This window comes from Aethalodelphis obliquidens, unplaced genomic scaffold (genome assembly GCF_003676395.1).
Source record: "Aethalodelphis obliquidens isolate GAN/ISIS:26980383/991018 unplaced genomic scaffold, ASM367639v1 scaffold28, whole genome shotgun sequence".
NCBI classification, from domain to species: Eukaryota; Metazoa; Chordata; class Mammalia; order Artiodactyla; family Delphinidae; genus Aethalodelphis; species Aethalodelphis obliquidens.
The window spans coordinates 9,482,676-9,495,887 of record NW_020837972.1 but is presented as its reverse complement, the minus strand read 5'-3'; the positions used below and the strand labels follow the sequence as shown (position 1 = coordinate 9,495,887).

At 54.5% G+C, this 13,212-nt stretch overlaps 1 protein-coding gene across 7 annotated transcripts in view; it reads right to left on the bottom strand.

The window, feature by feature from the left end:
• RASAL1 (RAS protein activator like 1) overlaps positions 1-12,819 on the bottom strand; it is a 33,828-nt gene extending 21,009 nt beyond the window's left edge. For 2 of the 7 annotated variants that reach the window (XR_003436708.1, XM_027124663.1), the window contains exons 1-4: positions 9,652-10,306; positions 5,516-5,572; positions 2,952-3,065; positions 2,732-2,793 (exon numbers count right to left, since the gene is read on the bottom strand). Coding sequence is in view for 5 of the 7 variants with exons in the window: in XM_027124663.1 (XP_026980464.1) it covers positions 2,732-2,793; positions 2,952-3,065; positions 5,516-5,572; positions 9,652-9,716 (298 nt within the window). In the remaining 2 variants the exon portion in view is untranslated. Of the gene's footprint in view, positions 1-2,731; positions 2,794-2,951; positions 3,066-5,515; positions 5,573-9,651; positions 10,307-10,333 lie in introns of those variants that run through there. The other 5 variants (XM_027124657.1, XM_027124659.1, XM_027124658.1 and 2 more) reach the window with 4 other exon arrangements.
• Positions 12,820-13,212: the final 393 nt, after the last annotated feature.

Sequence of the window (13,212 nt, the reverse complement as noted above, 5' to 3'; positions counted from 1 at the left end):
TCATGCCAGTGATGCCTCACATACCTCCACCCCACATTGCAGTCGTTTTAAAAAATAAAAGGCACCCACAGACACAAGACAGTTTCGATTTTTTCTTCCTCCCTGTTCTGGGTAAATGTGTTTTATTTTTCTATCTGTCCATAAGTTCCTTGAAGTTAAGCCTTATATGTCATTAATTTAATTCCACCCCCTTGGGTGGATGTTTGAGGCACACTGGGGACAGCTCAGTGGACAGGTTAAGAACACAGACTTACGAGGCAGGCACAGACTGGTGTCAATTCCCACCTCTGCAACATCTAGGAGGGACAAGTCACCCCACCTCTCCAAGCCTCACTTCCCATCAGCTGTGAATTTGAGATCATTCTGGTGCATACTTCATTTGGTGTTGTGAGGACTAAATGTAAAGTACTTAGCATTGTGCCTGGCACATAATAAGCCCTCATTAAATAGGAGTGATGATTATGATGATTGGCACATAGGCTGTCAACTAACGCTCACTAATGAAAAAATATATTATTATATTATTCAATAAATGGTGTCAAGACAAGTAGTAGTCATCTAGACAAAAAATAGTAAAAAGTTTAATCCCTACCCCATACTTTGTATCTGGGTAAATTCCAAATAGATGAAAGACTTAACTGCAAAAAAAAAAAAATGGAAACAAATTGTTGCTTGAAAGAATCATGTAAAAAATAATTGTCTTAATCTTAGGGTTGAGAAAGCCTTTTAGGTATCACAGAAAATCAAAAGCCAAAAAAAATTGTTGACTACAAAAAAAGAAACAAATTTTCTTCTGGAAAAAATTGTAATCAAAGTCAAAATATAAGCCACAAGGGAGAAAAACATTTTGCAGCTAATATGACAAAGTTAATTTTCCTCACATGTAAAGGGCTCCTACAAATCAGTAAGAAAAGGCAACAACTCAGTGGGTGAACAATACACATACAATGTGAATAGACAATAGACACAAAAGGAAATAAAGTGACTCTTGAATATATAAAAAGGTCTTCAATCTCACTCATAGATTCAGAACTCTAATGGAAAACTGATGAATTCATAAAAGTGCTAACAAAAGGTCAAGATGAAAAAAAAATTAATTACATGGGACTGAGTGAACTGATGAGGATGATTATAATTTCTGTGACTTTCTGTTTGAATAAAAAAAAAATCTCACTCATAGAGAAATGCAAAATAACCCACGCTAAGAGGCAACTTTTTTTTACCTATCAGATACAAGATCCAAGCGTTTGGTATTTGTTGGCAAGGGTACAGGATGGGTTAAACTGTTAACTCCTCCAGGGAGGATAACTTAATTACTATAATAACTATCAAATGTGCTAATGTGGGTACGCTTTGATCCAGCAAATCCACCTCTAGGAATTTATCAAGCTGATTGATGTAACTTGCATATATGTGTGCAGTCACGTTTGTACAAGGCTAGTCATTGCAGCATTGTTTGAACTAGGAAAAGACTGTCAACAACCCAAGTGTCCATCACGAGGGGACCAGACAAATAAATGATGGCACAGCCAGCACTGGGTGGCACAATGGAGCGCCACGGAGTCATACGAAGATCAAAGAATGCGGAAGCTCTGGGGACACCATTAGGGAAAGATCTCCAAGGTACATGGTGAAGTAAAAAGACAGGGTACAGAACAGATGAGTTTAATAGGCTACCATTCCTATAAGCAGAGAATAAAAACACATACAGTATAGTGTTAAGATCACAGACTCTGGGTCTTCCCTGGTGGCGCAGTGGTTGAGAATCTGCCTGCTAATGCAGGGGACACGGGTTCGAGCCCTGGTCTGGGAGGATCCCACATGCCGCGGAGCAACTAGGCCCGTGAGCCACAACTGCTGAGCCTGCGCGTCTGGAGCCTGCGCGTCTGGAGCCTGTGCTCCGCAACAAGATAGGCCACAATAGTGAGAGGCCCGCGCACCGTGATGAAGAGTGGCCCCCGCTTGCCACAATTAGAGAAAGCCCTCGCACAGAAACGAAGACCCAGCACAGCCAAAATAAATAAATAAATTAAAATTAAGATCACAGACTCTGGAACTAGACAACTTTGTTCAAATCCCAGCTGTCCCACTTAATAACTTTGTGATCTTGGGCAAGTTATTTAACCCCCTGTGCCTCAGTTTGTTCACCTATAGAGTGGGCATAACAAGAGTACCTATGTCTTAGGGTTATCACGATAATTAAGTGAATTGATACGTGTAAAGCACTTAGAAAGTGTTCAGCATACAGTAAGCACTATATAAGTGTTTGCTGCTATTACTATTGTTACTTGCTTGCATATATTTAAAACGTCCCTAGAAGGACATACAAGAAACTGACAACACTGAGGATGAGAATGGAGTAGCTGGGGGGACTTCCCCGGCAGTCCAGTGGTTAAGACTCCCCGCTTCCACTGCAGGGGGTGTGGGCTGGATCCCTGGTTGGGGAACTAAGATCCGGCATGCCGTGCAGTGTGGCCAAAAAAAAAAAAAAAAGAATGGAGTAGCTGGGGTAAGAGGGACAGTTTCATGGCTAATTGTATCTTCTGAATATTGACCTATGTAAATAAGCTAACCGCTCAATACATGAACTAAATTAAAATGAAAAACAAAAGCAACAACCAAAATAATTTTCCCCTGAAGGCTCTGTGTTGCCCCGTGCTGCTGGCTACGCCCTTACAACTGCCACCCGCTCTGCCCTCTGCCCGGCTGGGGGCCAGTGCCCCTCACCCACCTCGGGGGTCAGCTGTAATGGCCTCCCTGCTCAGTGAGATCTTGCCTATGATGTCGTCGTGCCTGCAGAAAGGCAGGCAGATGAGGGTCCAACTTAGCGACCCCTGCCCCGCCCGTGGAGAGGTGGAGGCAAGGCATCAACGGCTGGGTGGGTGGGTACTGTGTATTGGGGTGTCCCGCCTTCCCTCAGATGCCCAGGCTTGGGTCCCCAGCACACACACCCCACGGTATCCTCGTCCAGCACATAGAAGGCCAGATGGTGGAAATCCAGGGGCAGGTGCACTGTGTACTCCTCCCCCCAGAAGGGGCTCAGGCTTCGCCAGATGGTTGCTGTCCTGCAAAAGGGGACATGGGGGGCTGGGGGCCTTCAGGCCACACAGGCAGCAGATACCTGGGGACACACACACACACACACAGGGATCCAGACACATACACACCCAGAGCTACTCAAATACACTCAAATACAGCTACAAACACACACACTCATACACTCAAGAATCCAGGCATGGAAACACACACAAATACACACACAAACCCTGACCCTCACACACCCAGGGACCTCAACACACACACACACACACACACACACACACAAACACACCACACACTCCCATGGGGATACACACTGAAACAGAAATATTCACAGATATACCAAGGAAGCCAGAGACACAAAGAGACACATTCACACATATACAGATATACATATGCATCCTCAAAATTTTCTAGAAACACATATCTGTGTGTTTCTACATATAGACACGTGCAGACGCACAGAGAGAAAACAGAAACATTCACACAGAGACACAGAGAAAAGAAATGCCCGAACATGGAGACACACATAGACCCACAGACACACACTCACATACAGAGGGTGATATGCAGCAGAGATACACATGCAGAATCACACTGTCACACAGTAACTGACAAGACACACAATTCCATCCATCCATTCATTCATTCACTCCATAAACACTCACCCTGACCTATGTGCCAAGTCTTGGGGGCTATGGAGAATCAGAGGAAGAGGTGCCAAGGTCCCCACCCCCACAGAGCCTGGCTCAGCAGACTGGTGTTCCCTCCAGTGACACCCTTGTGTCAGCCCTTGTGACACAGTGAAAGAAGTTCTGTGATGGGCTAGCTCAGTGGTGCCCACTGGGGTGAGGACAGGAGGGGTCAGGAAAGGCTTCCTGCAGGAGCTAACCAGGCAAAGCAGGGAGAAAGGATGAGAACAAGTATTCCGCATGGCTGGAAGAGCACGAGCACATGCAAAGGCCCTGAGGCAGGAATGGTGAGTTTGAGGAACAAGAAGATGGTGGTTGGGAGGCAGGGATGTGTGAGGGGCCAGGAGACCATGAAGTCAGCAGAGGCCAGAGCACTCAGTAAGCAAGGGGAACCCCGGGAGGGTCGGGGACCAAGACAAAACCAGAAACAGACACACATACATCTTCACCCCAACACCTCTGCAGATGCACTTCCCTTTACACAATGGGGAAAAAAGAACCTACTTTGCCCAGTGAAGACACACCAAAATTTACGGTTGCAAAATTTGGTCTGCACACCTGCCACTGTCTTCCTCCTTCCTTCCACACACCCTTCCCCAGCAAAGAGTATGAACGTGGACACACACACACGGCCCAGGGCCCCACCATCAGACGGACTCTTCTCTCCAAACACCCTCTTCCCGCTACCCTGACCTCTTCCCGGCTGGAAGGCCCCTCAGGCTCCCCAGCCCCCGAGCTGAGAAGCTCCTCAGAGCCCAGAGCGGGTGAGAGCCTGGGGTCACACGGAAAGTCAGTCTGTGGGTTTGGGGGTGGGGTCACAGCATGTGATAAGGGGCAACACAAGCACAGAGAGAATGATGGGGGTTGGTCGGCTGGTGCGCTGCAGGCTACCCTTCTCCACACGGGCTCCCTGCCCCCAGCTCCCGGCCCATCTGGACCAGAACTGGTGCCAGGAGGATGCTGAATCCTGCTGTCTCCATAGGAACCGAGGCCTCAGCCGCCGGCCCACCCACACCCTTCAGGCCTGCGGGGGCTGAGAGCCGTCCTTCAGCCCAGCCCAGCACAGCACAGCCCGATGTCTCCCCAGCCCGAGACTCGCTCACACACACCAAACATCTTCACGTCCTCACATGTGTTCACAGTGGCGCCTGTGTACCCAAATAAGCAGGCATTGGTGCACACGTGCATGTACACGGCAGCCCACGTGTGCACACACACGTATACCCCCCCACGCTGGTACACAACATGAACCTCTGAGCCTGCACACCCCCAGGGACACGCACCAGTGGTCGCAGGCATTCACACCAACCCTCCGACACCCCGACACACACTCACAAGCAGGCCCAGCCGGGCGCACATGCACGCCCCCCGCCCCCGCACACACACGTACACACCCCGGTGCCCACAGCACCCAGCAGGCCCGGAACCAGCCAGCCCAGCCAAGCGTGAGATGCCCATCCCCGGGGAGGCCACTGCGGAAGGTACAATCTGGCCGCCACTGAGTCAGCCCCAGGACGCCAGCAGGGACATCATCAGGACAAGGGGGAAGGGGGAAGATGTCGGCCAGTTGGTGGGACCAGATGGAGAGGGGAGCCGGCGCCCCCTCTGTCTGGGCCCATGGCCAGGGTACAAAGCACCCACCATCAGGCCCGCGGGTACCCCCTTGGGGTAAATGTTGCCCTCCCCCAGGTCCTCTTTTCAACGTGAATTCTTGTGCCTGGACTCCCCAGGTCAAGATGGAGCCCCGTCCCCTGGCCCTGCTCCCTTTGCCCTCCCCTCCTTACCTGGCCACCACTTCGTCGTCCACTTTCACTATGCAGTAGGGGTCACTGCTCCCAGACCTGTGGAAGGAGGAGGTTTGGGGAGCGGGCTTGGGGGAGCAGCCCTGGGTGGGGATCCCAATCTGCCTTCATTTTACAGATGGGGGCAACTAAGGCCCAGAGAGGGGAGGGGATTTGCCCAGGGTCACACAGCAAGTTCGGTGGAGGCAGGACCTCTGGGGACCAGCAGACGATGTCATGGCTGTCCAGCCCACCCACTGCGGACCTCCTTGAATGGGCCCTGGGCTTCCACCCAAAGAAATAGAACATTGAGACGTGAAGCCAGAAAATTTGGAGTCCCGGTCGCAGGAAGCCCGAAGCGGTGGTCCAGAGCACGTGCTCTGCTGGGGAATCATCCCTGGCCCCAAGTTTACTAACTGTGGAACCCTGGCAAGACCCCTTCCCTCTGTGGGCCTCAGTTTCTCTGCTCTGTAAGTCGGGTGTAATATTTTCACATACCCCCTAGGGCGGTTGGAGGAGCTAAAGAAGCTACTGCACGGTGCGATGCATCATGGGCGACCCCAGAGCTTTCCCCACAGCTGCCTGAACGCCACCCTCAGGGTAAGCATTGCCCTCTCCATTGGGAGTTTCCCTGGGACGGGACTCGCCATAGCTCAGCCTTCAGCGAGGATGGACAGCTGCTCTCACTGCAGGCACAGACCAGGGCACCCAGACCTCAAAACTCAACCGGTAGGAGAAATGGGCTGCATCCCCTTGAGTAGCCATGAGCCATAGGCCAACCAAAGCCAGTTCCAGCCCCGCTTCATAGTAAGAGTTACTAGTCCATCCCAAGCTATCGACCAGGGGCCCTCATCTCTTTCCCCGACCCCCGCCCCCTTCCCATCGCACAGGCTTCCTTTGTCTTCCACTAAGCTCAGTCCAGCCTCAGGGCCTTTGCACTTGCTGTTCCACCTAACTAAGACACCCGCTCTGTTCCTGATCTTGTCATGGCTGGCTCCATCCTATTATTCAAACCTCAGCCCAAAAATCACCGCCTCAGAGAGGTGGTCCTTGATCACCACTGTCCTCCAACAGTAGACAGTGTAAAATTGATCTCCGATCCCTCTGAGCACGTGAAATCATCTTGCTCCGTTTCTCTCCATTTAGTGTCTGTCTCCATGGCTACCTGCAACTTCCGAAATCTGATTTCCTGGGGTAGGAGCTATATTTCCCCACCCTCACCTCCTCCCACCACCGCAGAGTCAGAATTCGAACCCAGGTCTGTGGGGTTCGGCACACATGTTCTTCACCGATGCCTGCACCCCAGCTCATGATCCCTTGTCCCTATGGCCCCCTCCCCTGACACCCCAGCCCCCGACCTCTCTCTGCCCCCTCTCTCAGCTCCGTTTGTCACTGATCCACAAAGGCCTCGGGGATTCCCAGGAAGAGGGCCGCTGGCACCGGGAGCTGCTCCAACCTCGTCTGCTGGCTGAGCCCTCCCCAGGCCTCGGTTCCCTCTGTGGACTCCTTCCTCTAGTTCCCTCCGCCGGGTGTACCTTCATTTCCCCATCTGCTCTCCATCCCTGCACACCTCAGACTGGTTGGTGTCCTGTGTCCCTGAACTCCTCTCTGGGTTCTACCTCTGACCTCCCTTCTGCATAGTGCCCCAGGCCTCAGTTTTCCCATCTGATCTATCCCAAACCCATTGGGCGGAGTAACCCTGCGAGCCTCAGTTTTCCCATCGGGCTCCACCCCCCTGGATGCCCGTGGCTGGTAACCCCCTCTATCTCATTTCTCTCTCTGGGTCCTCTCTCCCTGAGCTTCTTTTAGGCGGGCTCCAATCCCTCAGTTTCCCCAGCAGCAGATGTGGGGCAAATGGGCTGGGATCCATAGAAAAGGGCTGGGAGCCACGCCTCCTCCCGTCTACCCGGCCTGACCCCTGGGTCCCTCATGGGAGCCAAGCACGTCAGCTCCAGGACTCTGACGCACAAGGGCCTTATCAGGCTCCTATCAGGCAGGGGCAACAGTGGCGGAAGGGAGCTGCCCCTTCCAGACCCTCAATCTCTCTAGACCCTTGGCCTCTCCCACAGCTCCTGCCCCACCTCAAGCATGGGAAAGCAGGCCCATCTGCCTTTGCCTGCCCAGTCTGGTTGGGGCATGGGGGCAGTCAGGGTTCAAATCCCAGCTCTGTGACCTTGGGCAAGTGACTTTGCCTCTCTGAGCCTCGGTTTGCCCATTCGTAAAATGGAAATGCTAATAGGACTACTGGAAGTGTTAAACACAGGACCTGGCCCATAGGAAGCCGTCAAAGACATAACAGCTGCTATTATTAATGACAGAAATAACTCTCAAATTATCAGCTGAGGCCTCCTCCCAAGCCAGGCCCAAACCCCCTCAAACCGGGTGAGGCTTCAGGAAGAATCTGGGCCCTCTCCCTTAGGAGAGAGAAGAGAGGACATATCCATCTAAGAGTCCCCACAGGCATGGAGATCCCAGCACACTCTGAGGGAGCCCCTCTGAAGGGCACCAACAGCCAGGGAAACTGAGGCAGTGTGGCTGGATCCCCCACTGGGGCTTAGTCACTCTCCTCTCTGGTTCTGGGGCATGGCCCACCTCAGAGCTCACCTTGGCCCGGGAACTTGGGGGAGGAGGGGTGGCCAAGAGACGCAGGGACCAGGTATGAGTCAACTCCCTCCGCAGAAGAGGCAGAGGGAGCCCTGCGAGCCATGGCCGGGTCCAAGGACAACATCCGTCACTCCCTCATGGCCCTCACCCGGGACTGGTGGAGGGGCCGGAGCAGCTGGCCAGGTCAGCAGCTGGCAGGTCCCCAGTCCTGACCTCACTGCCTCGACAGTTCCAGAATTACTAATTGTCGGGTGCTCTGAGAGGGCATCTCATAAGAGGGGAATCAGGGGGCTCGTCCAGATGCTGCATTTGCACAGCAAGCGAGCTCTCTGCCTTCCCCAGGTGCGTGTTTTCTTGAGGTCGCTGATGAGGATGCGGGGAGCTAGAACTGCTCTCTGCAGCTTCCCCCTTGACATAGCTGCAGGGTTGGGGAGGGGGGATGTTCATGAAGTCAAAGGTAGGATACTCCTCACTGGGGGCCCACAGCTGGGGGAGTCAGAGCACAGCTAAGCCCCAGCCTGTGCGAAGGCTCAGAATCCACGGTCCTGCTCACCTGGCCAGCAGGTAAATGCTAAGAGGTTCTCCACCGTCAGCTGCATGCGGCTTGGAGACTCCTGTCCAGGGTTTTCATTGCCCAGATGGGAAATCCAAACCCAAACAGGACTAGGTTCAAGGTCATACAGCCAATGTCCTGCCAAGGATCCCACACCTGTTTCAGGTGCTGACACCCTTAGAGCCCCTTCTGGGCTCCAGGCCAGGCAGGAGGGGGCCCCCTCCCCCCATTCTGCTGACTCGGCAACTGCTGACTTAGCCCTGAGGGAAGCACAGCGAGGACTGGTACTAAGGGGAACCTGAGGGTCCTCCAGCCCCATCACACCTGGCTAGGGAGGGGGCTGCAGGGGGAAGTTGGCTCTTCAAGCGGCTTAGCATCCAGGGAAGGTCCCCATTGGGCTGGGAGCTGCTGGCTGGGGAGCTTAGGGTTTTGGGTCAAGAGGACCCCAGTTTCCCCCAGGCCTGGCCGGTGGGCCACTTGGTGACACTCTGCAAACCTAAATACCAGATGCACACAGAGGAATCCTGGGGCCACCTGGATCCCAGGCCCTCTGGGGCTCCTCCCCAGGGTTCTCTTAACAGGTGCCCACCCAGGCCTGGAGAAACCCCACCTCCAACATCTGCCTGGACTAAGAAAGAGAGCCCCCCACCCCTAAAGCCCCTCCCCAGCCCTGACAGAATCCGACCCTCTAATCCCCAGGGCTGAAGCCCTGGAAGAGCCCCTTTAGCACGTCCCAGGAACAAAGACACCCCTTTCCTGGGGGCGGGGCGGGGCATCTGCTAAGTCTTGGTGTCCCCTCCCACCATGAAGCGATAGGCGTGGGGCCTCTCGCCCCATGAAGGTGGATCTGCCTCAATACTCGGTCTCAGACAAGAACCCCCGCCCACTTCACCGACCTTCCCTGGCACGCGGAATGAGCGACCCCCGCCCCATCCCATGCCTGGAACGCCCCCCATCCCCGACTGGCCCCGGGGGTACTCACACGTCCTTGGCGGGCAGCGCCCGGCCCTCCACGACACGGACATTCAGGGAGCTGCTCTTGGCCATGGCGCCCAGCCCCAAACTTTCCGGCCAGGAGGACGTCCAGGTTCCGAGGCTGTACCGCGGCGGGGAGGGCGTCTACGTGTCACAAACAGCGAGCCTGGCACCCTGTCCCGGGATCCCAGCGCCGCCTGTCCGACACGCGGGTAGCTGAGCGAGTGGTTTCCGAAGGAGGAGAAAGGATAGGTGTCCGGGGAGGGGGCGCCCCCGCCAGACTCTACAGGTAGGAGCTGGGCGCCGAGCCGGCTGAGCGCGCGGGGGACACCGCCAGCCCTTGCCTCCTAGTCCAGCGCTCCCGGTGGGCAGGCGGGGAGGACAGGGGGCGGGAGGGGCGGCCCAGGGCCCTCCCCGCAATCCCGCCTCCCGCGGGGCACCCCGCCCGCCAGTTCCCGGGCCCCCTCGCGCGCCCTCTGCCGGCACCCCAGCCAAGCGTGCCAGAGCGCACCGGCCTCGGAGCCCCGGGCGCCTGGAGGCTGGGACTGCCAGGTGGAGAGCCGCCCACGGCCATGATGGGCGTGGCCGCAGGCTCCTAGTGAGTTGGCATCGGGCTCAGAAGACACAGTATGTCCCCTGCCTGCCCTGCCTCCAGCACGTTCACACCTCCCCGGCTCTCCCCTGCCTACCATCCCGGCGCCGCCTTCTCGGTCCGACCTCGTTGTCCCATCCCGGAGCAGTATCGGAGATGGCGGGAGGCGTCGCTAGAGAGAGTCACACCCTCCCTGGGGGTCCTTTTCAGAGTCAAGGGAGGGGCCGCGAACATCCCCTTCCATCTCTTTTAGTTTCCAATTAAACCCAGACTGTGCGTGTGGCAGATCCCGCGTCACTGGCTGGCACTGCGGGGGAGGAAGCCGCGGCCGGAGGGGGAGGGGAGGACTTGAAGATCACCACGGCAATGATAAAAGTCATCTACAATTGTTTGAACGCTTACTGTGTGCCGGGCACTGTTCTAAGCGTTTTACAAGGATTAGCTCACCTTCGTCCTCACAATAATTCTATGCATTACTTACTATTGTACTAGTCCCCCCCCTTGTATGGATACACAAACTGAGGTTCAGAGGGATTAAATAGCACTCGGAAGGTCTTACAGTCAGTCATTGATTTGCCTCTCTGGATTTGAATGCTGACTCTGCCATTGGTAGCTGTGTGGTCTTGGGCAAGTCTCTTAACCTCTCTGTGCCCTGGTTTGGTTTTCTCATCGGTTCATATGTTATTATAGTATCTCGCTCACAGGGTTTTGAGAGAATTAGATGAGATAAAACAGATATGAAGGAAGCAGATACAGATCTCAGAACACGGACAGGCACATAAGAAGTTTTCAGAAAGTGTTTGCTATTATTATTATTGTTCTTCAAGGCATAGTTCAAATATCACCTCTCCAAGGAAGTCTTCCGGGATGTCCTCCCATGCCAGGCAGAGGTTTTCTCCCCTTTTTCTCTGCTCCCACAGCTCCAGGTTTGCACAGTTTTCGAGTTTTAAATGTGATAATGTGACTGGAAAGGCCTGTCCCGGACAGATACACACACACTATCTCTCCCCATGAGTTTGTTGTTTACCTGTCTAAGAGTTCTCAGAAGGGACTCTTTCCGGTCAGGTCAACCCAGGGCTGGGCACCAACGCGAAGGCTCTACTTACTGATTTCAGGAGTCAACGCCCAGACTGGCAATTCCGGAAGGGCCCTGCCCAGCCACAGGAGTAGCCCCGTGATCTGCTTCCCCATCTCCCTCCTTGACTTCCCACCCAGCACCCCAGCCAGGCTGGTGAGGAATTCAGATCCCTGGAACTCTTTCCCTGGCTGGCCTCCATCTGGTGAGTCCTTCCAAAGTCTGGGCCTCAGTTACCCTGTCTGGGAAATGGGCCTAGCACGGCTGGCCCCAAGGCTTAGAAGTATTGCAACATCCTTCAACAGGGTATGAGGGGTGATGCACCATTGATTCCAGAGCAGTGGTAGCCCTGAGGGAGTAGTTAAAGCCCTCCCATAATCTTTATCAGTTACCCCAGATCCTCAGGAGGGGAAAATGGTACTTGTTATGCGACTGCTACTTCAAGACAGGTGTCCTGCCTCTCCCCGCCCCCACTCACCTAGGTGGGAGCTTGTGGCGAAATCTTTTCTTCTTAAAAAGAGACCTCAGATAGGCTATCCAGCCCCCAGGGACCCTTGATGGAACCTGGGGGCCTTGTCCTAGGGCCACCTGGGATGCCAACCAAACCACCACCAGCCATCTTGGCCCAACTTCCGGAGCTGAGCAGGAAGCCACATTCCCAGACGCCCCTCCCCAGGCTCCCAGGGGGGTTACAAAGGCTATGGACTGTGCCAGCCAGGCCTCCAGGGAGCTAGCTCTGTCACCTATCCAATATCCAGCGTCTGGCCCTGCAATTTGCCTGGAGTTGTGGCCACAGTCTCCATACTTTCCAAATGGCCTGGCTACCTCCTGTTGTTCTGAGAAGCTTTGACCTGTAACTGGCAGAGGGTTTGAGGTCTCCTAGGGCAGTTCCTGTCAAGGAACCAGAGGGGGAAATGTGGCCCAGAGGAGTGTGACCTGCTAGAGGCCATTTGGGAAAGAAGAAGACAGGCTCCTGAGAGCCCAGGCCTGGGCTGCCACGTGGAAAGGGTCTCACCTTTCTCGTGAGATTGTTGTAGAGTTAATCAAGACGGCTGTGTAAAGCACCTGGCATCTTTCCTGGCACATAGTAGGTGCTCAAGAAATGGTTAGCTGCCTCCCCTTCCCCATCCTCTAAGCCTCTTCAAGACAAACCCACTATCATCTTCTTGTCAACTCTGTACAGTCTACCGCCCACGGGATGCACAGAGCAGGTGCTTCGTAAAGCCAAGTGGGAGGAGATACTGGGCTGAGGATTTAAGAGCAGAGGTTTTAGCGTTCAGCCAACCTGGGATTGAATCCTGGCACCTACAGGTATGAGCTGGATGCTCTTGGGCAAGTGAGTTACCCTCTCAGTGCCTCAGTTTCCTCATCAGTAAATTGGGAATAAAACCAGCGCCCACCTCATAGGCTGGGTGTGAAGATGCGATGAATGAAACGTCAAACGTTCAGCACAGCCTGGCATACAGCAAGTGCTCATAAGTGTCACGGCCATAATGGAACATCCAGATCCCACTACTGTGCCTGACCTTGAGCCCCACTGGGTGACTGAGCTCTGAGGCTGGGTCCTAAGGACTCTGTGGCTGGGGCAGAGCACCAGGCCCAGCCCTAAATTCCAGGGATGGATGGAGCAGCCACACTTCAGTGGAGCCAGTGCGGCTCCAAGTTGCTGAGCTGGGGGAATCTGGGGGTTTGCATCCCAGCTGTGAAATCTGATAGCAAGATCTCAAGATTGGGCTCCTGCACCCCGATGGGCCTCACTACCCAGGACGAGTCCCACCCCCTTCGTCTGAGATGCTGGGCCTGGGGCCCAGGGAGGGCTCACAGACACAGAGTGGAGAGGCCTCCTCATACCGGAGTGGGGATCAGGCCTGGGCACTGACAGGGCTGTGCTGAAGCTTGCG